The sequence below is a fragment of the Gopherus evgoodei genome, chromosome 2 (assembly GCF_007399415.2).
Source record: "Gopherus evgoodei ecotype Sinaloan lineage chromosome 2, rGopEvg1_v1.p, whole genome shotgun sequence".
NCBI lineage: Eukaryota > Metazoa > Chordata > Testudines > Testudinidae > Gopherus > Gopherus evgoodei.
The window spans coordinates 136,170,170-136,194,459 of NC_044323.1; the positions used below are offsets into that span (position 1 = coordinate 136,170,170).

Genomic DNA, 24,290 nt, shown 5'->3' on the forward strand with positions numbered 1-24,290 from the left:
TTCCAGAATTATTCGCTCTGTTATTTCATATTAAATATCCTTAGTTTACAAGTAAAAAGACACCCCCTATTCCCCAAACTGCCAGCCCTGCAAAATCAGCTTGGGATCCAGAGTCAAACTTAATTAGAATCCATTGCAGATGGAGTCGCAAGATTCAGTTCTTTTTTCCAGGCCTTCCCAGCTGATTAAGTCTTGGTTTCTAAGCTGCTTGGTAAAGCTGCAGAGGCAGCAGGGGACCGTGGTCTTTTGGCTTCTTTTTATGGAGATCTTGAATGTCTCTGTTTAATCTTTGCAAGGTGTCCAGATACCAGTGGTGATGCCAAATGTATACTAGTAATAATAATAAATTCCAATGTACAAACTATTTCAGTCAGGAGGAGTTAAAGGAACACCATCAACTTAAATCACAAAGGTGAAATATTTATTCTTCCCATAGTTTTTGGCATTACTTCTAATAAGAGTGACTAAGAGAATGGGAAGAGAACATTTATTTCAGTTTGTTTATCTTCTGCATCAGACACTGCTTTGTTTATAGTCAATTTCAATTTCCCTGCTATTGTTAAGTCAGTTCACCCTTTTATTTGTGTGGATCTTTTGCATGACTGGGAGAGAAAAATAGAAAAATGTAGTCAGAGCTCACCGAAAACTGGGAGAAGAGGTCATGTGAAGGTGTTGTATCTGCCACTACTTTTAACTATTTTTTAAATTGGCTAGATTTCAAATTAATGATGTCCCTCTAGGGTTGAAGAGACAACACTAATCAAATCCAGCTGCCTCGCTGATATTTTTTCCCCTCTGCAATGCTAACAAGAATAAACATTTGAAAACTTGCTTTTCTCAGTCATCAAAATAGATAGGGCCAGCTCCTGCCAACCTTATTCACAGTGAGTAATGTCTTAGGGCTCCCTTAGTTGTCTCTTTTCTAAGCAGAACAGTCTGTCTTTTTAACTTCTCCTCATATAGTAGTTGTTCCATTCCCCTAATCATTTTTGTGGCCCTTCTCTGCACTTTTTCCAATTCTAATATATATATTTTTAGAGATGGGGCAACCAGAATAGCACGTAATATTCAAGGTGTGGGCATACCATTGATTGATATAGTGGCATTATAATATTTACTGCCTTATTAGCTATCCATTTCCTAATGGTTCCTAACACTGTTAGCTTTTTTTGACTGCTGCTGCACATTGAGCCAATGTTTTCAGGGAGCTATCCATGATGATGCCAAGATCTCTTTCATGGGTGGTAATAGCTAATTTAGACACCTTCATTTTGTATGTATAGTTGGGATTATTTTTGCCAGTGTGCATTACTTCACACTTATTGACGTTGAATTTTATCTTCCATTTTGTCACTCAGTTTAATGAGATCCCTTTGTAACTCTTTGCAATCAGCTTTGGATTTAACCGGCTTGAATAATTTTTCTATCATCTGCAAATTTTTGCCACCTCACTCTTCACCGCTTTTTCCATATCATTTATGAATATGTTGAACAGCACAGGCCCAAGTACATATCTGGGGATTGGAGGGAAGTGTGTTAATTACCTCTTTCCATTGTGAAAACTGACCTTTTATTTTGATCATTTGTTTCCTATTTTTTTAACCAGTTACCTGTCCATGAGAAGACCTTCCCTCTTATCCCATGACTGCTGAGTTTGTTTAAGAGCCTTTGGTGAGGGACCTTGTCAAAGGTGTTTTGAAAATCCATGTACATTATATTGACTGGATCACCCTTGTTATGCTTGTTGATTTACTCAAAGAATTCTAATAGATTGGTGAGGCATGATACCCCTTTATAACAGCCATGTAGACTCTTCTCCAACACATTATGTTCATCTACCTATCTGATACTTTTGTTCTTTACTATAGTTTTAACCAGTTTTCCCGGTGCTGACGTTAGTCTTACCATCTTGTGGTTGCCAGATTTGCCTGGAGCCTTTATTAAAAATCAGCGATACATTGGGTGGCCTCCAGTCATCTGGTACAGAGGCTGATTTAAGTGATAGGTTACATATCGCTGTTTTGAAATTTCGTATTTGAGTTTCTTCACAGCTCTTGGGTGAATACCATCAGGTCCTGGTGACTTATTACTGCTTAATTTATTAATTTGTTCCCAAACTCCCTATATCGACGCCCTAGTAGAAATTTGTTGGTCCTCTTACTGTTTTGTGTTTTGTTTTTTAATTTGGGGTATACATTTAGTTTGAGCCTGTATTATAGTGTTTTAAATAGTCTCCATGCAGTTTACAGGCATTTCACTCATTTGATCGTTGCTTTAAATTTGTGTTTAACTAACATCTTCATTTTTGTGTGGTTCCCCTTTTTGAAAATAAATGCTACTGTGGTGGTGACTTTGACATTTTCCCTCTAGAAGGATGTTACATTTAATTACATTATGGTTGCTCTTTTAGGAGAGGTACAGCTATGTTCTCTCTTGGACCGGTCCTGTGTTCCACTTAAAACTAAATCACACAAAGTAAAATTTCCAAACTGATGAAATTCCACCTGTGGAATCGCACTTTTTCACATACTAAACAATAAGAAGGCAGGACTTTGACAGGCCATGAGGCCAGATATTATTGCTGATTACTAGTTACATTCTTCTAAAACTTTACATGGTGCTTTCCAAAGTGCAAAATATGGTGAATAAAACCACTATTCTAAAGAGCTGCGGTCTCTGGTACTGTTTCCATGTGTGCCTTTAAATTGACAGCTGTAAAGCTAGACTGTCAAATGAATTGATTTCCTACACTGGCACAGGCAAAAGTAGGTGCTTCCTTGTACCAGCAGGTGAAGACAAAAATAACCAGAATTGTATTGATATCATCAATTGTGTAAAAACTGTTGGGCTTTCAGAACAATTTACTGTCAGTAGGTGCCAGGTAGTCAGCATGCTGTTTCTAAGAAACTAGTAGTTATTGATAGGAAGCAGGCTTGGTTCTGTATAATGGGGCTTCTGTCATTGGTTAGGTTAGGGTTGAGGTTCCTGGCTGTGTCTGAGTAATCCTTTATTTATTGGATGTGTGGGGTGTGCTGAGCTTGTGAATATATGAATATTGCCCTAAAGATAATAGTGTGCTTGCTAGAAGCAGTTCTTGTTGTGTTGTGTCCTGTCCTTTCAGCTGTCACACTTCAACCGCAAGGCTCCGTAGTCCTAAAGCCTGTAAATGGTTGTTTACAAATGAATAAACTGATGAACAACACAGAGATTATGTGACTTGCCCAAAACCATACAAGGTCTGCTCTTAGTTTTTTCTCCTGAGAGCGCTGATGGGGTGCTCTGACAGATGGTTTATTTTCTCATACAGGTCACAGTCCGTTCTATTGTATGTACCTTTATTTTCTGTTCTGATTGTTCAGTGACTGATTCCTTTGAATACATCCCTTATTTGGGTTACAAGTACTCATGTTTTCTTGTACATCTTGACCTTCTGGTGCTCATGTCCATGATTATAATTTTTATGATGATAGTGCCTGTGGACCCCAGTCATGTAGCAGGAACAGAGCTGTTCCCTAGGGTATGGTGAATCAGGCTGACTGCTCCTGGCCTTGTGCTTTGGGGGGCCCTGTGGGCCAGCATGATTGGCCGGCGCGCATGGGTAGCACTTGACCCGCTGGTGGGGGGAGGCTAGCCTCCAATCCTGCCCCTTCCACCCAAGGGAGAGCACATGGCGCCGCTGCTGCAGCCTCCCCAGTCCCGGGAAGGTGGGCAGCATGGCCGCAGCCCCCAGGAGCGTAGCAGCACCACCCTGGGGGGGTGGAGTGTGTGCGGGGCCACACCTGCCTGTTTGGGGAGTCACCACTTCCCCTGCCCGGCATGGTCAGTCGTGGAAGTGCCGAATTCGTCATTTCCACCCCGGGCAGCACACACCCCTAGGGACAGCCCTGAGCAGGAGGACTTCTTTGTGTTAGGAACTGTACAAACAAACATGAGAAAAGGTGTTTCCTGTCCTAGTTATGTTGTATGTATATTGCTCTTGTTATAACACTGTGCCCACCTGAGAAGAGATCAGGACACAGGCAACTAACTACCTGTGATGCTCTAGACACTGTAATTTATTTACTAAGCAGCACCACCCACAGCCCTTTGCCCCTGGCTCAGAGGCCATAATATCCCTTTCTGTGAACATGCTGCTGTCTGCCAGCCTGTTCCTGCAGTGACTCAGGGGACTGGCGCAGCTTCAACTCTGCCAGGACTCCCCAGTGGCAGCAGCATTTACTGCAGAATGCAGTACAGTTCACACTCTAGACTACGTGTACGTCTACACTGCAATAAAAGATGCGTTGCGCAATCATGGCTGGTCTTTGGTCAGCTGACTCAGGTTCACAGGGCTAAAAATTGCAGTGTAGATGTTTGGGCTTGGGCTGGAGCCCAGGCTTAGAAACCCAGCAAGTGGGGGAGGGTCTCAGAGCCTGGGCTCCAGCCCAAGCCTGAACGTCTACACTTCAGTTTTATAATCCTTCAGCCTGAGCCTGAGTCAGCTGGCATGGGCCAGCCACAGGTATTTTACTGCAGTGCAGACATACCCTTAGTGTCTATAGAATGGCTGACAGCTTGGGACATACTGGTGTGGATTAGCCTCATCAGTCCCTAATAGCTATACATCTTCGAAGGAGAGAGAACAAAGCTATTTTAGGATTCCTGCTGTATGATATTGGCAAACAGGATGGAATGGTAAGCAGGTTAGAGTGCAAAACGATTATTTTTAGGAGAGTAACATTTTAATTTTCCCTGATATAAGTCCCAGTTATCCAGGCACATCAAGAGGTACTTTATTGAAGAAGGTAAGGAATTCATATTACTCTGCCTTTTGGCTAAGATTAAGTGTAGGACGGCTTTCAGGATTAAAATATAAATTCAATATTCCTTTACTCTGCCAATTTGGATTTAGCACACCACTGTTGAAAGTTGTATGTTTTGGAAAGCAGAGACTGGACAAAACAACCCTGAGCAGCATTAGGCTGACTCACCATAAACCTCAGCAACAGATAGATCCTCTATAAATAATAACCTTCCTTGAAATAATAGATTTATAGGAGTTCACATAAATCCTATTTCTTTGCGTATGATTGGAGTGTAACATCTCGGAATGGGGAATGGGGAAGTAGAACCTTGGGAATGGAGGTTGTCCATAACTCTGAAATGTTCCGTAACTCTGAACAACACAGACATTATGGACGTCAGCCACGGGAGTGGGTAGAAGGTGGGGGAGGGCTGCAGGGTGGGGGAGAGGGGCAGGGCTCTGGACGGGGGGGAGGAGAAGTCAGGACTTCTGACCCTTGGGGCACAGGGCTATGGGTGGGGGCTCAGGGCTTCTGCCCCGTGGGAGCACCAGGGCTCAGGGCTTTAGACCTATGGGGAGCATTGGAGCTTGGGGCTTCAGCTCCACGACTCTGTTCCCAGCTTTGGCCCTACAGGGTTGTTGGGGCTTGGGGCTCCCCCATAGCTTCATTCCCAGCTTCAGCCAGAGTGAGGGGCACTGGGGCTCGGGGTTTAGCTATGAGGGGAGTGCTGGGGCTGAAACCGGCTGATTGGTCACTTCTGGTTCCTCAAGGTGTCCGGTTGACCAGTAAGTCCATAATTCTGGTGTTCATATCTTTAAGGTTCTGCTGTAAAATAAAATAATAATGGCAATGACTGAAATTTCAGGAAGATTTTCTGTTTGTAACTAAGGGTAAGTGCTCAGAGAATGTTTACATTTTCTGTGGTACATAATGATATTCACATATTAGTGTCTGAAACGTTCTCTTGTGTTTTTTCCTTGCTTGATTGGAAGTGGATTTGAGCCTGTTACTGGTCTTTGCTGGTGTACCATTCTGGAAGGAGATTAGATTACGAATGGATTCACAAACTGAAATTTACCCTCATTTGTAGGAATCCCTAGAAGAAAAATATAATTACATGTGTTATCCTTTTTGCAATAAAGCAGAAATATACTTTAAATTCTCAACAAACAGGATCCTGGGCACAGATATGATTCATAGATTCATAGACTCTAGGACTGGAAGGGACCTCGAGAGGTCATCGAGTCCAGTCCTCTGCCCTCACAGCAGGACCAAATACTGTCTAGACCATCCCTGATAGACATTTATCTAACCTACTCTTAAGTATCTCCAGAGATGGAGATTCCACAACCTCCCTAGGCAATTTATTCCAGTGTTTAACTACCCTGACAGTTAGAAACTTTTTCCTAATGTCCAGCCTAAATCTCCCTTGCTGCAGTTTAAGGCCATTGCTTCTTGTTCTATCATTAGAGGCTAAGGTGAACAAGTTTTCTCCCTCCTCCTCCTGATGACACCCTTTTAGATACCTGAAAACTGGTATTATGTCCCCTCTCAGTCTTCTCTTTTCCAAACTAAATAAACCCAATTCTTTCAGCCTTTCCTCATAGGTCATGTTCTCAAGACCTTTAATCATTCTTGTTGCTCTTCTTTGGACCCTCTCCAATTTCTCCACATATTTCTTGAAATGCAGTGCCCAGAACTGGACACAATACTCCAGTTGAGGCCTAACCAGCGCAGAGTAGAGCGGAAGAATGACTTCTCGTGTCTTGTTTACAACATACCTGTTAATGCATCCCAGAATCATGTTTGCTTTTTTTGCAACAGTATCGCACTGTTGACTCATATTTAGCTTGTGGTCCACTATGACCCCTAGATCTCTTTCTGCCATACTCCTTTCTAGACAGTCTCTTCCCATTCTGTATGTATGCAAGTGATTGTTCCTTCCTAAGTGGAGCACTTTGCATTTGTCTTTATTGAACTTCATCCGGTTTACCTCAGACCATTTCTCCAATTTGTCCAGATCCTTTTGAATTTTGACCCTGTCCTCCAGAGCAGTTGCAATCCCTCCCAGTTTGGTATCATCTGCAAACTTAATAAGCGTACTTTCTATGCCAACATCTGAGTTGTTGATGAAGATATGGTGGCAGTAAGTCAAACAGCAGCTGGAGTGTGTTAAACACTACAATTTTAGATAGCTTGGGAGAGTGGGATATTTTTACAATGAAAAGGCTACTCTGCTACCTCACAATTTTATTTTTTCTAAAAGGCCTCTGGGAGGGAGAAGACATTTTTGACTCTCATAAGGCAGCTGAGTAGCAAAGGATTTCCTGAAAGTATTGGGCCAAAATACTGCAAAAACTGTTGTGTGACCTTTTGACTCTAGTCTCAGTCTCAATGTGTATGCCTATTTCCATATAAAAGCCAAGAATTGAACAATTTAAACTGAACACTATTTTTACCATATGGTGAATAATGCAATTATTGATACCATCCTCTCCCATACCCATCACCATTACCTTCTGATACTGAGGAAGCAATTATCACTTATGGTGTTTCTCATAGAACAAGGGGAGAAAGCTTTGTTAGTATGGAGTTTTATCAGACTTCATATTAAAAAAAATTGTGCTTAATTTACCAATGTAAATTGACATTTCTGCTCTATTATGTAAAGACAAGGTTCTTAAAATGGCATAGCTGTTTAATTACAACGCTACTGGCAGATCTTAATTTTGCATCTGGTATCAGCAACATTTTCATTTTTTTCCTACTTGGTATATGCTGATAGCAATTTTTTTCCCCTAAAATTGGGGCTCTGATAGTGTTGTTGAGGTGTGGGGGAAGGGTGGTTCTTGTCCTATAAAGCATTATAGGAAATGTTTCACTATTTTTCTGAACCTTATTCAGGGTGTAATTTACTATACTTGGTATCAGGATTGCAACAGGCAACCAACATAATAAATATTACATAACTCTTCTACTTCTGTTCTATTCTTAACAGAAGGGTTAAATTCAGTTAGCTGCATTTATACAAGCGTGTGTACATGTCCACCCCCCATGTAATATTACCAATGTGCAATACTGTGTCTATAATAAGGCTGGGTTTAGTTTTTTACTTAAAGCAGGGATTTAGCTTCTTTGTTTTGTATGACTTCTTCCAAATTTAGGCACATTATCTGTTGGTAAAAATGAATTTTCTGGGGATTCAACTAAATCAGTTACTGAGTCTGAGTTAAAATATATTAAATGTGACTTGAAAAAAATTCAGCATCTGACCTTCTTTAGCAACCTTTTTGCTAACGTATGACTGGTTTATCATTCACGTTCCAGATGCCTGGAATGGAAGTTTAACTATCCTCATGTGTACATATAAAGAAATTTGGTATAATTAGACAATGTTATTAATTTTTCCTTAACTTTCTTATTGTTAACAGTTTTCCCTTAAACACTTCCCATATCATAAAATGAGACTGAAAACTACTCATGTCTTCAGTAAAGAAAGCAAATACTCACTGGGGGTAAGGAGGGGTATGTGCCCCTAGTAAAGATGGCTATTTCCTATTGGTTCCAAGGGAACTGAAGTTACAAACTGCATTCAAGTACTCCGGCCCCCATTTCCCTAGAGTCTTTGCATTCATAGCTCTCTCAACCTTCAAACTTGCCAATGTGTGACACAATTCATCCAAGTGACTGAAAAATGACTAAAAGATGGAATACTTGTGTTCATTGCACGTCAGATCATATAACTGACAGAGAAATAGTTTTATACTGTAAAACCTCTGTTCAAGGAAATTTTGTGGGTTTTTTTAATGGTTTATTCAATTCACCTGGAAAAACAGGAGGTATGCATTGTGCAACTATAAAGATACCACCTCATTCCCAGCCAAACATTTGTGGTCAGCAAAGTTTGAACTCTGGATCTTCAGATCCTGAGCCCAGACCTCTATGATTTGATGTAAAGGAATAATTGTGCTCTCAGTAGCAGCCGCTAGAGGGGATCTGGTGTACATTGTGTAGGATCTAAATATACAGACCTCATCACTTTCTGATGAAAATACAGAACTTGGTTTTCTGACTTTGTTTGCCTGTGTGCACCATTTTTTTTAAATGCCAAAAATGTGCGCACACATACCTGTGTGGAGGAATGGAGAAAAAAGTGTACTCAGTCATAAGTCACCCAGTCTACTTTTAATTTTGGAAGGTGCTTCATTATCACAGTGATGTGTGTGGTATAAAAAGCTAAATAGAATAGCGAGAAAGCTGTGTTCGTGGAAAGGACACCACCTAATATTTTTTTGTGGCTGATCTGATGTGGACTTTGACAAGAATTCATTTCTCATTTAAAGAGTGTGCCAGCAATAAAACAGTTGCAGGCACACTCTTTATGTTCTTGGGAGGAGGGGGGGGATATTCAGTGCCTAATAGAACCCAATAGTCTATAGATTTTTCTAGTGCTAGCAGAGTTGATTGTGAAGATGATGGCCACTGTGGGGAGTTCTGACACTTGTCAGTTTTATGGTAGATTCCTTTTTATTCCCTTTCTGGCTCTATGAGGGGTCAAGGCCTCCAGGTGCTCCCTTGCACTAGGAATGTGCCACTGCAGGTCCCACCAATCACTCCACAAACGCTCAGTGAGAAGCCACCCTTGTTGAGAGTTCCTTTATTTATACATAGGCTTCAAACCTGCTCAGTGCACAGTCTTATAGAAAAGTCCATATGTCACAACTTAAAGGTTCTCACATGACTTGCCATTTGCTGTCTGCCCAGATGCGTCTCATGCAGCTCACCCATCTGGGTGGAGAATCACCAGGTTCCTTGGGCATCCCAAGGCATCATGAGTGTTTTGTTAGAAGCCTGAGCGTTGCACCCATTTCCATAGATTGCAGAAGATTCAGCCCTCAACTTGACTGTAGTGATGTCTTCACGCAGGCTTGGAGAAGAGATTTGGGGTGACCGCAGCACTGGGTGCAAGGAACTGCTGAGCTCTAATCCTGCCTCGGAGGCAGAATCCCGTATATAGTATGTGTTGGGAAGTTTGGTATTGGTGGATTATTCCAGTTTACAATTGGTATCAGTAACATTTTTATCTTGGAGACCTTGCAAAAACAACTCTGTTTCCAATAGCCATTTATTTAAATAGCTTCAGTCTAAGATGTAAATGGATAAGTGATGTTCTAATCAGGAGAAGGACTAGTGAATGTGCAGCAAACTGGGGTGTAAATCTGCAGCACACTAGTATGTTGCACACTAACTGCCCGTGTGAACCTTGCTACTGCACACTAAAAGTTCCCTCATGTGCTTCAAAACAGGAGTAAGTCACTTGCATTAGGGAACTTCTAATGCACGGTAGCAAGGTCTGCAAGGACCATAAGTGCACGGCATATTAATGCACTGTAGAATTACACCTCAGCTTGCTGTTCGTCTAGACAATCCCTAAGTCATTCCTGTGGTAGTAGATTACTGGTGCAGTTCTCTGCTCCTAGGGGAATTCTTTGCCCAAAAAAATGAAAATTCTGTGCCTAAAAATTCTGAGCACAGTATTTTAAAATTCTGTAAAATTCTGCATATTTTGTCAAAATAACACAATAGGATCATGCCAGTTTCAAAATGTGTAACAAAACAGACGACAAAAAAAATTCAGGAAATGTTTTTTAACATAGATTCCTTACTAGGCATATTAATACAGAACTCTGAGTAATAATTATTTTAAACTACAATACAGAAATGTATTTCCAGCACCCCTCAGAAGCAGTGCAAAGGCTGGGGGGAGTAAGGGTAATGGAGGAGGGAAATAATTGCTGGGAACCTCGGGAGTGAACCTGGAGGGTTGTTGGGTGTGAGTGGGAGAAGTTTGGGACTTTTTTTTGGTGGGATGAGGGATTTGGGGGATTGTTAAGGAGTTGTGGAGCTTCTCCCATGCAGACCCATAGCCTCTCCTATTCAGTCAGGCACATCTGCCCCTGTCCTCATGTGTCCCTGCACCCCCACTCAGCCACGCCTCATCTCCATGTGGCAATGCACCCCCCCATTCATCCCCCATCCCAGTCATTCCCTCCACTAGCCCTTCTAAACCCCAGTCTATGTGACCCACCCAGCAGCCACATGTGCCCCACTCTGTCCCCCCCTCACCTTGCCCCCTATATCTCATGCCTCCTCACCTGGCCCCGCAGACAGGGCGCTATGAGAAATTCAGCCTCCTCTCTCTATCAGCTGCTGATTGATTGATATGGCCGATGAGCTGGCTGCCCTCGGTTCTGGTGCCACAGGATTCCCTGGAGGGTGAAAGGTGTAACTGCAGTGCCTCTATAGCAGAATATGTTTTCTGCTGTGGAAAAAAAACTACGGGGGACATGAATTCTGCACATGAACAGTGGTGCAGAATTCCCCCAGGAGTAACTTCTCTTATTGAAGGAACACAGCCTTGTGCCTCCCAACCTCCCACAGGAGTGTATCAATATCTTATTTAGGCCATGTCTGCAATTCAAAATTATGTCAACCTGACTTCGGCACAGAGTCACTGCAGTTATTAAATCACTTGTATGTGTGCACACTTGGCTCTTTGTGTCAGCATTGCACCTCCATACCAGGAGTGCTTGTATCAGTTGTATTGTCAGTGTGGGACATTGTAGGACAGCTCCTGAAAGCCAATAACAGTTGGCATAAGCATAACTACATCAACATTGACTCTATGCCACTCGGGGAGGCAGTGTTACTAAATCGGCATAGAGAGGCACTTAAGGTGGTGGGAGCCAAATTTAAGTGAAGACATTTCCACAGCTGGGTTGATGCAAGACAGCTTACATTGACCTAACCTTGTAGTGTAGACCAGGCCGAAAGAAAACCCAAGTTACTTATTGCTATGTTATTATGCACGTATCACAAGTGGGGTATCACCGGATTTCAAAAGAGGCTCTACTGCTTTTTTGCTGAATCTCTCAATACAACGTAAGGCTATTGAGAAATTCTGTTTTATGTTTAAATTAAAGGACTTTTTCAGCACTAGCAAAGTTCATGTGAGTCCCCTTGAAAATGTGGAACAGGAAAAGAAACCCTAGATGTCAGGAATTTGCTCAAATGCATTTCTACTATTCTACAAAACACGTTACTTTGGGAGAAAATACCAGTTCAGTCCTTTTAATAGTTCCATTCTGCCCAATCAAAATCAAATGAGGGTACTCTCTCTGTGTGTGTGTGTGTATATATGGTCACCATAAATAATGCAAAAAAAGACTTGACAAGTTGTTTTTTCCCTTTGCATCTTCTCTTGTTTTTGTTCCAATATGTGTGATTAATTTGCTGTGGATATTTTAAGCTGGATCAACATTGGGTATGCTTTTTACAATGATGGGAAAACTTAGACAACTGAATGTGCCAGATAATGAACAAGAGTTGTAAACTGTTACAAGGGGCTAATATAGTTAACGGAAGCTTGTATTATAAACTTGCTGATTTTTTTAAACTCATGGCTTCACCACAGAAATGGAGGAGGGATAAAATAAATCACTGTAACTCTATTAACCTCCCAGGATTTCCCCCTCAGACAATCTGTAAACCTCATACAATTAGTCATAACTGAGCTGCTTTGAAATTGTTTATTAAAAGTATCCCCATTTGTTTCCATAGATAATCAGAGCATAATCTATACATAGAGATGCCATAGGATATTCCCCAACTATCAAAATGTCTGGACCTTACCGAAAGAGCTAATGTTTCGTTATAGTTGTAGCCAGTGATAAATGTTTGCTGCAGCTCCTGAAAGACAATGCGTTTTGAAATGTTATACTGAATTTTGGATCTACTTTACTATGTATGGAATGCACATTATAGAATTGTTCTTTATCTCTTCAAAAGCAGCACTTCCAGGCGTAACCCCCTTTCATGTCAGGTGAGCAGGTGTTTACTAAAAGGTAATAGGATATTTGTCTGTCTTCATGTGTTAAGCACATTCACAAGGCCAAAGTGTGTTGCTGCATGTACCCTGTATGTGCTAAATCATTGAAGTGAGATGAAAAGTTCATTGGCAAATTTTCTTGATCTAGTACAATTAAGTTAATACAAATCAAGGTTGCTCACCTAATTGAGTAGTGGCTTCTATTGGTCTGCTGATGTAACAGGGCTGATTCCCCTCTCTCATCCCCTGCTGTCTGAGTTTGGGGTGCTAGCATACTCAGCCCAGGTGGGATTGGCAGAAGGAGGAGTACTTTAAATCAGTCAACAGACCCTTTAAAACTCATTAGCTAAATTGATCATTCTCCATATTGTGCTCCATCTGGAGAGTACAACTCCCTTGGTCTTAAAGGGCCAGGCCTCAGAACAGGACATTGCGATGGGTGCACATGCCCAAGAACCAGCAATCAGTTTTCAAAACATCTCTGTTTTCCTATTGCTGGTCTCCAGTGTTGCCAGCTCTCACAATTTAATTGTGAGTCTCACAATATTTGCTGTTTTTCTCAAAACACCATTTCCCGGATTCATGTGATTAGTTGAGAATCTCAGCTTTCATTAGAAAAGTACGTTCCTAGCCCTCGTTGTTGCAGAGAAAAGCTTAAAGCATGACTCAAATGCACATGAAAGGTTCAGAAAGCTGAGGATAGCTAAAATGAGCACTCAGATTTATCATTTCTAAAAATCTCATAGGTGTTAAGCCAATCTCATGGTTTTTGAGGACTGACTAATTTTGAATTTTTGGCAACATAAAGTCATTAGTAGAAGTTGTATACAGATAGTGTGAAACAGTGAGATATTGTTCACTTTTTAATTTTTGTTTCAGGGAGGAATGAAGTGCAGTCCTGGACGACAGCTGTCAACCAGTCCTTACATATTGTGTGGCAAAAAATAAAGAGACAACTAATATTAGTCATGTCTTTTCTCCTTGCTGCTCTCTGGTATTGTAGAAGGCTCTATGCATACTTAGCACAGCTGTTGAAATGGTATGTTTTTATTACGATGCCTTTCATTTTCAATTGTATCTTTGTTCTTTCATTAAATATTTGCTTTCTGCAAACTCTTTTTGACAACTGTTTTGTCATTTGGATTTCAGGTGGAGTAGATATCTGCAGAGAAAATTCAAAAGTAAACTTTTTGTTACCAATCTGCATTATAACTTTCCTCCTTTTTAAATGCAAAAAAGTAGATGTTTAACTAATCTGTGAATTAAATTTGGTTTAGAGAACCTCAGTGTACTGGCAGAAGTTGATCTGCTTGGTTATTGTGCAAGAGAATGGAAAGGAGAAACCAAGCAGGCCAAGCAGATGAAGGCGGTAAGAATTTTTAAAGTTGAATCTATATATAAAAAGTTTGAAAAAAATACGGAGCTTTGAAAAAAAGAATAAATTCCATCCAGTTTTGATGTAAGCAGATGTTATGAGCTGCGTGAGATCAAATGAATTTCAAAAAGGGGCAGCAGGAAGCTCTCCTTAGGTACACAGTTCTGTATATAGACAGGGTATAATTTCCAGCTAGGGCAGATGTACACACTCTAGCTTTGATTGAGTGAGCACCTGTACATCTATCTGAGCTGGACATTACACCTCCAGCTGCGGTGTAGATGTACCCTTACAGGCAAGAATTACTCAGAATGTGGACCAGAGCCTCAGCACTGATGCATCCTCTTTGCACTGCTCTACCAGGAAAAATGAGCCAATGAGCTAGCCTAACAGGGCAGCTGGAGATTCCCTTGTCATGGACGAATTCATGGCTGCCATAGAGCTAGAAAAGCTGGCCACCTTTTGGTGTAGGGGTGTGTTGGGAGACATACTCTGGTATCACCAGGCCAGCTGGTTGAAGTTAAAGTAGCCCTGAGCAGATCTAATTTGCACTGGGGACCAAACTAATTCCCCAGTACCTCTTGGGGAACACAAAGGTGGCATATAGCAACTTTTGTTTTCCCCAGCTTTGGGTCCTGATCTTGAGCGCAGGTTGGCCAGACTAGACTTGTCTTTAGTCCTCGAAGCAATGGACGTGATTCACTAGCACACACCCCTTTGTAGGAGGAATAGTAGTTACAGACCTTCTAATTTCTAACTGCAAAGAAACTAAACTAAATTAATACAAAAGATGAACTGATTATTTCCACGAATCGAAAACAAAATGCAACCAAGTATATACTTAAGCACCTAAGCTCACCACAACTGTCCTAGCAGCACATGGTGGAGAGAAGTAATTTCTGCAATACTTTAGCGAGACTCAAGCAATGTTGGCAGCAAGTGCCAACATGTTGAATTACCCCCCCAAACAAACTCAGCCTGATGCTACAAAACCAAAAAGAAAGAGGCACCAGTTCTGTTTTGTCCTTTCTTTAAGCTGAACCACTGATCAAAGAAGAGAGGCAATGATATTTTACCGTTGGCCCCCAATGACTCCTCCTATACCTGGTTTTATTTTATTGTAAAAAGTGAAAACAGGAGAGTTTTTATAGCCTACAACAACATGTACACAATCTGCCTGCAATAAATTTCAGATAATCATTTTATTACACAGCCAAATCTTTGGATCACACCCCAAGTATATTGACATAATGCTATTACAGTCTTTTTTAGTAATCCATATATTAAAACCTCTTTGAAAACGTACTAGTCTGAAGAACTGGAATCAGTTTAATGACAAGTGATTATTTCTAGTGTTATCTTGTAGGAAGAAAAAAGGCAATTAAACACAAAACACCAAGATAATGTGGCTTTTAGTATAGTTAAAACCAAAACCCACAGCATTGTGACTTCTCACCTTATCCGTAACTCACTCTGCAAAGGTTTGTGTGTGGAGTTTACTTATTGTAACAAATTGTTTCATGTGCCTTAACTCTGACTTTTTTCAGGAAATGTGTGGGTTTGAGCTGGGCACTTCCTATAATTTCAACACGACTGCATTTAATATTTAATGAAGTGATACTGAAGGAAAACTTGTGCTATTTGACCTTTTGCACAAGTTTACCTGGGAGTGTGACTATTAATGGCATTACTTCTGGAAATGTAGCAATGACCCTCTCGTCCCACTGTTTAGAAAAGAGGTGGTGGTGGTGGGGGCAACAATCTAGCAACTAAAAACCTGGCAATACTGGCATGCTGCCAGTTCTTAGAACTGCTGCTGATTCAGTTTGGAGGGAAAGGGAGTCTTTTTTTTTAAATGCATAACTGTGCTTTCCAGAATACTGGAACATAAGCATTTTATCTTTAAAACGGTTATTCTTTGTTGTCCCTTTATTTTTCTAGCAACCAAAGAATTAGGCCAGAAATTTCAGTGGTCTCATCCTGGCCTGTAGTTTGCTAGCATAGTCAATTACATGTTTAGATAATACAGTGAAGATGCCAAACAACATGTTTTATGAGCACAAATGCTTTTAGAAATTAGAAGCCATATTTGGCCATCACAGCAAGTCATGGGGATTTAGCCTAGTAATTGCCACTGATGTGAAGAGTTGTGGTTATATCCCAGTCCCTGTCTTTTTAAAATAGACTAGACACAATGTGTTGAATTAGTTTGCTCCACTGCAAACTGCTTGTCAGTAGTTGTTATACTGTTGTATGCACCAATTTTTAATAGAATCTTCAGCAAATGAATAAATGGTATCGGTAATGGGTAAAGAGACACAAGAAAGCAGTTTCCAGAGATCACAGAGAGTGAAATAAATGCTGGGGTTATTTTGTGCCATTTTGCATTTTGTGCCAGATAGAGAATCAATTTAGTAATCCAGTGGCATAATTTTTGTGATGGAAGGGCTCCATCTGCTGTATATTGCTAGATACACAATTTTAGAAAAGAAAATATGGTATGAACCTAACATCTGGATCCAAATTTTTTTTTGAAATACTGGCATTGTCATATAAAGTTCTGGGCAGAAAAGTCGTGATCTTTTTCTCAGTCACCATGATAACAAATTCCTAGCACCTCTGAGTGCCTGCGGAGCAGATGTTCCTCAAAGATTAGGACTGCTAGTATTAGGCTGACAGCACCAGTGAATCCATAAAAATTCCCACATCAAACCTTTTTGACCATAGCAGTTTGCTGTCTCCTGTTCACAATATATAAACTAGTAAACATCAGTTTCAAGTTAGAGAGGATAAAAAATTACTAAAACACACAAACAGATGATCATAAAGATCATTATGGAAATTGGAGAAGTACAGTGTCCAGCCATGTATAAACATATTGAAACTGGTAAAAAGTGTATATATCTGTAGTGAAATCAAATATCTTTAGGCCTTCTACTTTCCCTTGTATTAGTGTTCATCAGCAGTAACTCCACTGAGGTCAGTAGTATTACTCCACTGAAAACAGAATTTTTATAGACCCTTAAGGACACGTTGAAGTTAGCCTCAAAGCTAACTTGTCTCACTGGTTCATTCTAGGATTTAAGATACACATTATTCCCTGTTGTTTTGGCCTTTTTTTAGGCTTATGAAGAACTATTTTGGAGACACCATGTTAAATATATACGACAAGTCAGAAGAGATAACTACTGTGCATTGAGAGCTGTGCTGTTTCAGGTATTCAGCAAGGGCATTTATTTTCCATCATGGATGAAGGAGAGAGACATTTTAAAGGTATGTTTCAGTTGCTGAAGCAAATACAATTTACATGTCCTTATATTATAGAAGGAGAATTTGATCCAGCAATAACGTCTCTAAAACTGCTGTACTCCATTGCAAGTGTGCGTAGAGCATACAGGAGGGAGCAAGACGCATTAAGCACTATGCAAAAGTGGAAGCAAGTATCAAATCCATTGTGTTCCCTTATTCTTAAGAGTACAAGAATAAATGAAGGGGGATGGGTGGCTATAGTATCATATCTGAGGGGTCATAGGTATAAGGACTGTTTCTATCAAGCTAATAAGGTATAATAATAATCTCTGTGATCCCATTTTAAGCTTTATGCCTGCCACTGGACAGGAATTATTATTTACTATTTGCATTGGGGGTGCTTAGAGACCCCAGTCTGGGATGAGGGTCCTGTTGTGCTCTTTACTGGCTGGTTGTCTGTTGAAAATGCCACAAAAGTTCTTACGAAGCTAAGAAGCAACAGAGCTTTACCATTAGCTAAAATGGTAGATGACTGGGGGTTTCTTTTTGCATGCTTTTCTTTTTTTGTAGTGCACTTCAGGCTGTATATGCACTTTGTGAGCCTGGCACCAGAGAATTCTTCCTAGCAGTGTCTGTTCAGTCCATGCATGTGCTCTGCACTGAGGAGAAGAAGGGGCTGCTGGACTGCTGCCCTCTCAGTTCTTCCTCACTCCTTGGAGTCTGGGATAGAGCCACAGATCACTGCATCCTTTCAACCTTTACCTGTAAATAGTTTAGCTTAGTATATTTTGTGCCGATGTTGGGTATCCCTTGGGTAGTGCAGGGATCCTCCCTTCTCCTCCTGTCCCCACCCTCCAGCTTCACTCTGGTGCAGGGAGAATATGCCAAAGGCTTCAAGAGCTTTGTGGACCTCCAGGGGGACTTCCCAGGAAATGACAGTCATGACTGTTTTGGGATCGTCTGGGGGAAGGCCTTATCCCTACCAAGTGCAGAACTTGTAGGTCATTTTTACAGCGGATGAGGCAGTCCAGAGAAATCTGCCTTATGATGTTTCTCAGGGATAGGTCCATGAGGGCAGCTCCAGACTCTGACCCCCTGTATGTTGGCATGAGGAAGGTAGGAGTGTGGCTTTGGCTGGTTCCAGGCCTGTCCTCCCACTTCCCAATCCCCCATCGGCTCCGAAAGATTTGGATGAGAAGACCTGGGATTGCTGTTGCTGTCCAGAGACCACCCAGTTATACTGACATTCCATTCGATACCAGCCTGTACCCCATCGCTGAACTGGGGTCAAGCCAGACTTTCGCCAGTATTGTCAACTAAAAGAGACAAGGCTTCGCCAGCTTCTGGCACTGAGAGATCCCCCGTTGTCCTCAGACTCAAAATCCTTTGACTCTGGAGGTACCAGGAGCAGGAGGCCTGTCCCCAAACTACTCCCCAAGGAGGGTTAAGACCAGATAAGGCATCGGGAATCTCTGAATGTCACAGTACTCCTGTCCCAGGGAACATTCACCCTATATGTATTGGTACCCATCATCTTGGGGACTGCTACGATGGGGTATGAGGCTCCACAGCAGCAGTAGTGGGGCTTGGAAGATCCACAGACCCATCACATTTTGTACCCACACTGAGGGACTTGGGAGCCCATGGAGATAAATCTCTCCTGTGGGAGGAAGAATGTCCACAGGCTCCCTGGAACCGTGACACCCTCAGAAGGTGAGGACCAGCCTGGGCAGGAGGAGAGTGCACCGGTGAGCTTATCCGTATTATTTCCAGAGGAAGCAGTGATACTGGCTTCTCCACAGTGCCTAGCTGACCCTAAGGTCTTCCAGGTCTTGCTTAAGAAGGGAGTGGAGACCCTGCACATCTCCCTGGAAGAGGTCCCAGGGGCTCTGCATAGTCTGCTGGACATTCTGCACAACTTGGGCCCAAGCAGGGTGGAGCTGCCAATTAACAAGGCCATCTTCGAGCCAACTAAGACACTCTGCCAGATGCCGGCCACCATTCCTGTGGTGTCCAAGTGGGCAGAGGAGGGAGATTTCATGCTCACAAAGGGGTCAAAATACCCTTTTTCCCCACCTAGCCCCCAGCTTGCTGGTGGTGACAGTAGCAACGGAGTGCAGTAGGCAACGGCTGCCAGATCTATGCCTCACAAAAAGGCAGCTAAGAGAATTTTGGGAGGGAAGAGTACTCTTCACCTTCCCCACAGTTTTGGATTCTGAACTGCCAGCTGCTGATGGCCAAGTATGACTTAAACATCTACAATAGGCTCATCAAATTCACCAAGAAGGTACCTCTGGACAATAGGGAGCAGTTTCAGGCCCTAATCAGTGAGAAAAAGCTGGTGTCCAGATCCACCCTGGTGACTGCCCTAAATGTGGCAGACACTGTGGCAAGGTCCATGTCTATGGCAGTGGCAATGAGACATTAGTTGTGAGTCTCTTCATCAGGGATACAAAAGGATATGCAATTAATGATGGAGGACCTTCCATTCAAGAGTAACAAACTGTTTAGCATGAGGATGGATGAGTCCCACCATTCACTAAAGGACTCCTGAGCCATGCTCAGTTTGGTTGGCATTTACACACCCATTATGAAGCACAAATCCACCAAGCCACAGTTCAGGCTAAGGTCCGCCTAAGCCAGTGTTGTAGCACCAGTGGCAATATGAACTGCCCTGCAAGTGCCAGATGAAGCAGAGGAGGAGTGCCCAGGAGCAATCATTCTTCATCTCCATCACACTCTCAAATCAGCGTTTTGTTGGGACTCTTGAGAGCCAGGCACCAACCAGACCAATGGATTTAGGCTTCTTCCCTGTTTGTTCCTCAACTTTTGAAGTGTGACTGCCCTAGGACCTACCAACGTGGAGAGAGACGCAACAGACAGGTGGGTACTAGAGGTCATCTTGGGATATACCATCCAGTTTTTGTCACTCCCCAATCCCAAACCCCCCTTCTCCATCCTCTTTCATGGACAACTTTCACAAGCGGGTTCTTGAGCAGGAGGTGGAGGCCCTCTTGCAATGAGGGCCAATAGAACCAATGCCCCTGACAGCAAAGGGAAATAGTTTCTATTCAAAGTATTTCCTCATCCCCAAGAAGTTAGGGGCATAGGGGAACGGAGACCTACTTTGGGCCTAAGGGAGCTGAACAAGTTTATCTGCAGCCTGAAGTTCAGGATGGACACCCTGGTTTCAATTATTCCCTCACTAGATCTTGGAGATTGGTTTATGACTTTCGATCTCTATTTCCACATAAACATCCACCCACCACACAGGAGATTCTTGAAGTTTGTTGCTGGGCATGAGCACTTCCATTACTGGGCACTTCCTCAGCCCCACTGAAAGTTTGAAAAGGTGTTCACCATGGTACTGCTGGTGGTAGCAGTGCTCTGTCCCTGGTAGGGGCCAATAGTGTATCCCAACTTGGACAATTGGCCCCTCAAGAGGCAACCTTGCCAGGAGGCGCAGGTGTCTGGTCACACTCCTGGGCCTGTTCAGAAGACTGGGTCTCAGGGTGAACTTGGACAAGTTCACTGTGGAACTGACACAGGCTACAGGGGTGCGGCCGGACCCATTGTCATATTTGCCAGACAATTGCTTTGTACCTGCAGGCGTGGCTATGGATGGTGTCCACACAGTCTGAACTTGAGTATCAGAGGGGTAGCCGTGTTAGTCTGGATCTGTAAAAGCAGCAAAGAATCCTGTGGCACCTTATAGACTAACAGACGTTTTGGAGCATGAGCTTTCGTGGGTGAATACCCACTTCGTCAGATGCATGTAGTGGAAATTTCCAGGGGCAGGTGTATATATACGCAGGCAAGCTAGAGATAATGAGGTAGGTCAATCAGGGAGGATGAGGCCCTGTTCTAGCAGTTGAGGTGTGATAACCAAGGGAGGAGAAACTGGTTTTGCAATTGGCAAGCCATTCACAGTCTTTGTTTAATCCTGAGCTGATGGTGTCAAATTTGCAGATGAACTGAAGCTCAGCAGTTTCTCTTTGAAGTCTGGTCCTGAAGTTTTTTTGCTGCAGGATGGCCACCTTAAGGTCTGCTATAGTGTGGCCAGGGAGGTTGAAGTGTTCTCCCTCAGGTTTTTGTATATTGCCATTCCTAATATCTGATTTGTGTCCATTTATCCTTTTCCGTAGAGACTGTCCAGTTTGGCCGATGTACATAGCAGAGGGGCATTGCTGGCATATGATGGCGTATATTACATTGGTGGACGTGCAGGTGAATGAACCGGTGATGGTGTGGCTGATCTGGTTAGGTCCTGTGATGGTGTCGCTGGTGTAGCTATGTGGGCAGAGTTGGCATCGAGGTTTGTTGCATGGATTGGTTCCTGAATTAGAGTTACTATGGTGCGGTGTGCAGTTACCGGTGAGAATATGTTTCAGGTTGGCAGGTTGTCTGTGGGCGAGGACTGGCCTGCCACCCAAGGCCTGTGAAAGCGTGGGATCATTGTCCAGGATGGGTTGTAGATCCCTGATGATGCGTTGGAGAAGTTTTAGCTGGGGACTGTATGTGATGGCCAGTGGAGTCCTGTTGGTTTCTTTCTTGGGTTTGTCTTGTAGTAGGAGGCTTCTGGGTACACGTCTGGCTCTGTTAATCTGTTTCCTTATTTCCTCGTGCGGGTATTGTAGTTATGAGAATGCTTGGTGGAGATTTTGTAGGTGTTGGTCTCTGTCTGAGGGGTTAGAGCAGATGCGGTTGTACCTCAGTGCTTGGCTGTAGACAATGGATCGTGTGATGTGCCCGGGATGGAAGCTGGAGGCATGAAGGTAGGCATAGGGGTCGGTAGGTTTTCGGTATAGGGTGGTGGTAATGTGACCATTACTTATTTGCACCGTAGTGTCTAGGAAGTGGACCTCCTGTGTAGATTGGTCCAAGCTGAGGTTGATGGTGAGGTGGAAGCTGTTGAAATCGTGGTGGAATTTTTCCAGAGTCTCCTTCCCATGGGTCCAGATGATGAAGATGTCATCAATGTAGCGTAGGTAGAGAAGGGGCGTGAGTGGACAAGAGCTGAGGAAGCGTTGTTCCAGGTCGGCCATAAAAATATTGGCATATTGTGGGGCCATGTGGGTGCCCATAGCAGTGCCACTGATCTGGAGATATAGTCATCAAATTTGAAAATAGTTGTATGTGAGGATAAAGGCACAGAGCTCAGCAGCCAGTTGTGCTGTGGCATCATCAGGAATACTGTTCCTGACAGCTTGTATTCCATCTGTGTGTCTGAACTTGATAGTCTCCGTTCCCTGAAGGGTTAAAGACTGCTTTTGCCAGTGTGAAGACAGGAGAAAGATGTGTGCCTGGATGTCCTGTTCTGTTACCTGCTATTGACTAGGACTATGACCACAGACACTCTGTCAGGCAGAGGAGGTCACATGGAGGGGCAGATGGACCAAGGAATGTGGTTCCCACAGGGGTGAATTTTCCACATCAGTGTGCTGGAGGGTGAAGGGTGGTTTGGCTGACCAAGCATGTCCTCCCTTGCATTTGGGGCCAGTTGGTACAGGTGATGTCAGACAACATAACAGTGCTCTGTTACATCAGCAAACAGGGAGGTGCATGTTCCCCACATCTCTGCGTGGAGGCCATCCATGTCTGGAATGGGCGCATACCTCTGAACATTGCCCTGAGCAGTCCTTCTGCCAAGGTTTCAGAACTCCCTGGCTGACTCCTTTAGCAGACACTTGTTCAGCAAGAATGAGTAGGAGTTTCATGGCCTGCCTGAGTCTGCAGGTGGTGTTTCCAGAATGAGTTCACTTAACAACAGGCTTGTTTGTGTCAGATCTGAACAAGAAGTGCAGGGAGTTCTGCTGCACAGAGGGGTTGCAGCTCAGGCTCTCTGGGTGACATTTTTCTCATGTGATGCTTGGAGGCTCTGAAGTATGTGTTTCTGCTGATCCCTCTGTGACCACAGGTACTTAAGAAAGATCGGGCAGGACAAGCTGCAAGTCATTCTCATGGCATTGGGGTGGCCTTGTCAGTTCTTATACTCCATACTCTGTTGCACTTCTTTGCTCAGGATCCTCTCCATTTCCCGTGGTGTGAGACCTCTTGATGCAGGGCAATGGGAGGACTCGCCAACCTATCCTGCTGTCCCTGAGGGTGTGGTATTTGGATGGATGTTGAGCCTAAAGAGAGTTGGTTTGACTGACATGCAGACCTTACAGAGTAGTTGTAGGAAAACGCTACCAGGAGGTGCTACACTATAAAATGGAAGAGGTTTGTGATGTAGTATGATCAACTGGGAATTTCCCTCTTGCATTCAGGGGTGCCAGACATGTTGGACTACCTGTTACCTTTTAAATCCTCAGGGCTGTCCCTCAGCTCTCTGAGGGTCCACGTGGCAGCCATCATGCTGACAGTGGGCAGCTGCACTGTTCTCTCAAACCCGTTTACATCCCAGTTCCTGCAGGTTTTAGTTAGGGATGTCCCTCCAGTGATGAAGCCTGTGGCAGCCTGGGATTTAAAATTGGTCTTATTCAGTCTGAGGGGGTTACTGTTTGAGCACTGGCATCGTGCTCCCTGCAGCACCTTTCCATGAAGGTGGAGTTTCTGGTCCCTGTAATGTCAGACAGGAAGGGACACTAGGGGTGCTCATGGCAGATCTCCCATACAGTATAACACAAGGAGAAGGTGTCCATGAGACTACATGTGAGGTTTGACTTTCACATCAACCAAAGCATCCAGTCACCTGTGATCTCCCCCAAGCCGCACACCACAAGGGAAGAGGCAAAGTGGCACTCCTGAGATGCACCTAGAGCTCTTTCTTTTTACCTGTAGAGGACAAAGCTGTTCTAGAAGTCACCTAGACTCTTGGTCGCATTTGCAGAGAGGATGATGGGAGAGGCCATTTCCACCAAAGGCTGTCAAAGTGGATCTCAGGCTGCACAGTACTCTGATACAAGCTGAATGAGATCCCTTTTGAGGGCAGTATGAGAACACATTCGACAAGAACCCAGGCAGCTTGGATAGTCTCACTCAAGGATCATTA

General features: G+C 43.1%; 1 protein-coding gene across 5 annotated transcripts in view; it reads left to right on the top strand.

Annotated features, from left to right (window-relative positions):
* OTULINL (OTU deubiquitinase with linear linkage specificity like) overlaps positions 1-24,290 on the top strand; it is a 45,382-nt gene that overhangs the window by 12,672 nt on the left and 8,420 nt on the right. For 2 of the 5 annotated variants that reach the window (XM_030551725.1, XM_030551724.1), the window contains exons 2-6: positions 12,636-12,666; positions 13,552-13,711; positions 13,822-13,853; positions 13,950-14,041; positions 17,171-17,320. In XM_030551725.1, coding sequence (XP_030407585.1) covers positions 12,660-12,666; positions 13,552-13,711; positions 13,822-13,853; positions 13,950-14,041; positions 17,171-17,320 — 441 coding nt within the window. In that variant the 5' untranslated portion in view covers positions 12,636-12,659. Of the gene's footprint in view, positions 1-9,660; positions 9,801-12,404; positions 12,689-13,551; positions 13,712-13,821; positions 13,854-13,949; positions 14,042-17,170; positions 17,321-24,290 lie in introns of all 5 variants that reach the window. The other 3 variants (XM_030551720.1, XM_030551723.1, XM_030551721.1) reach the window with 3 other exon arrangements.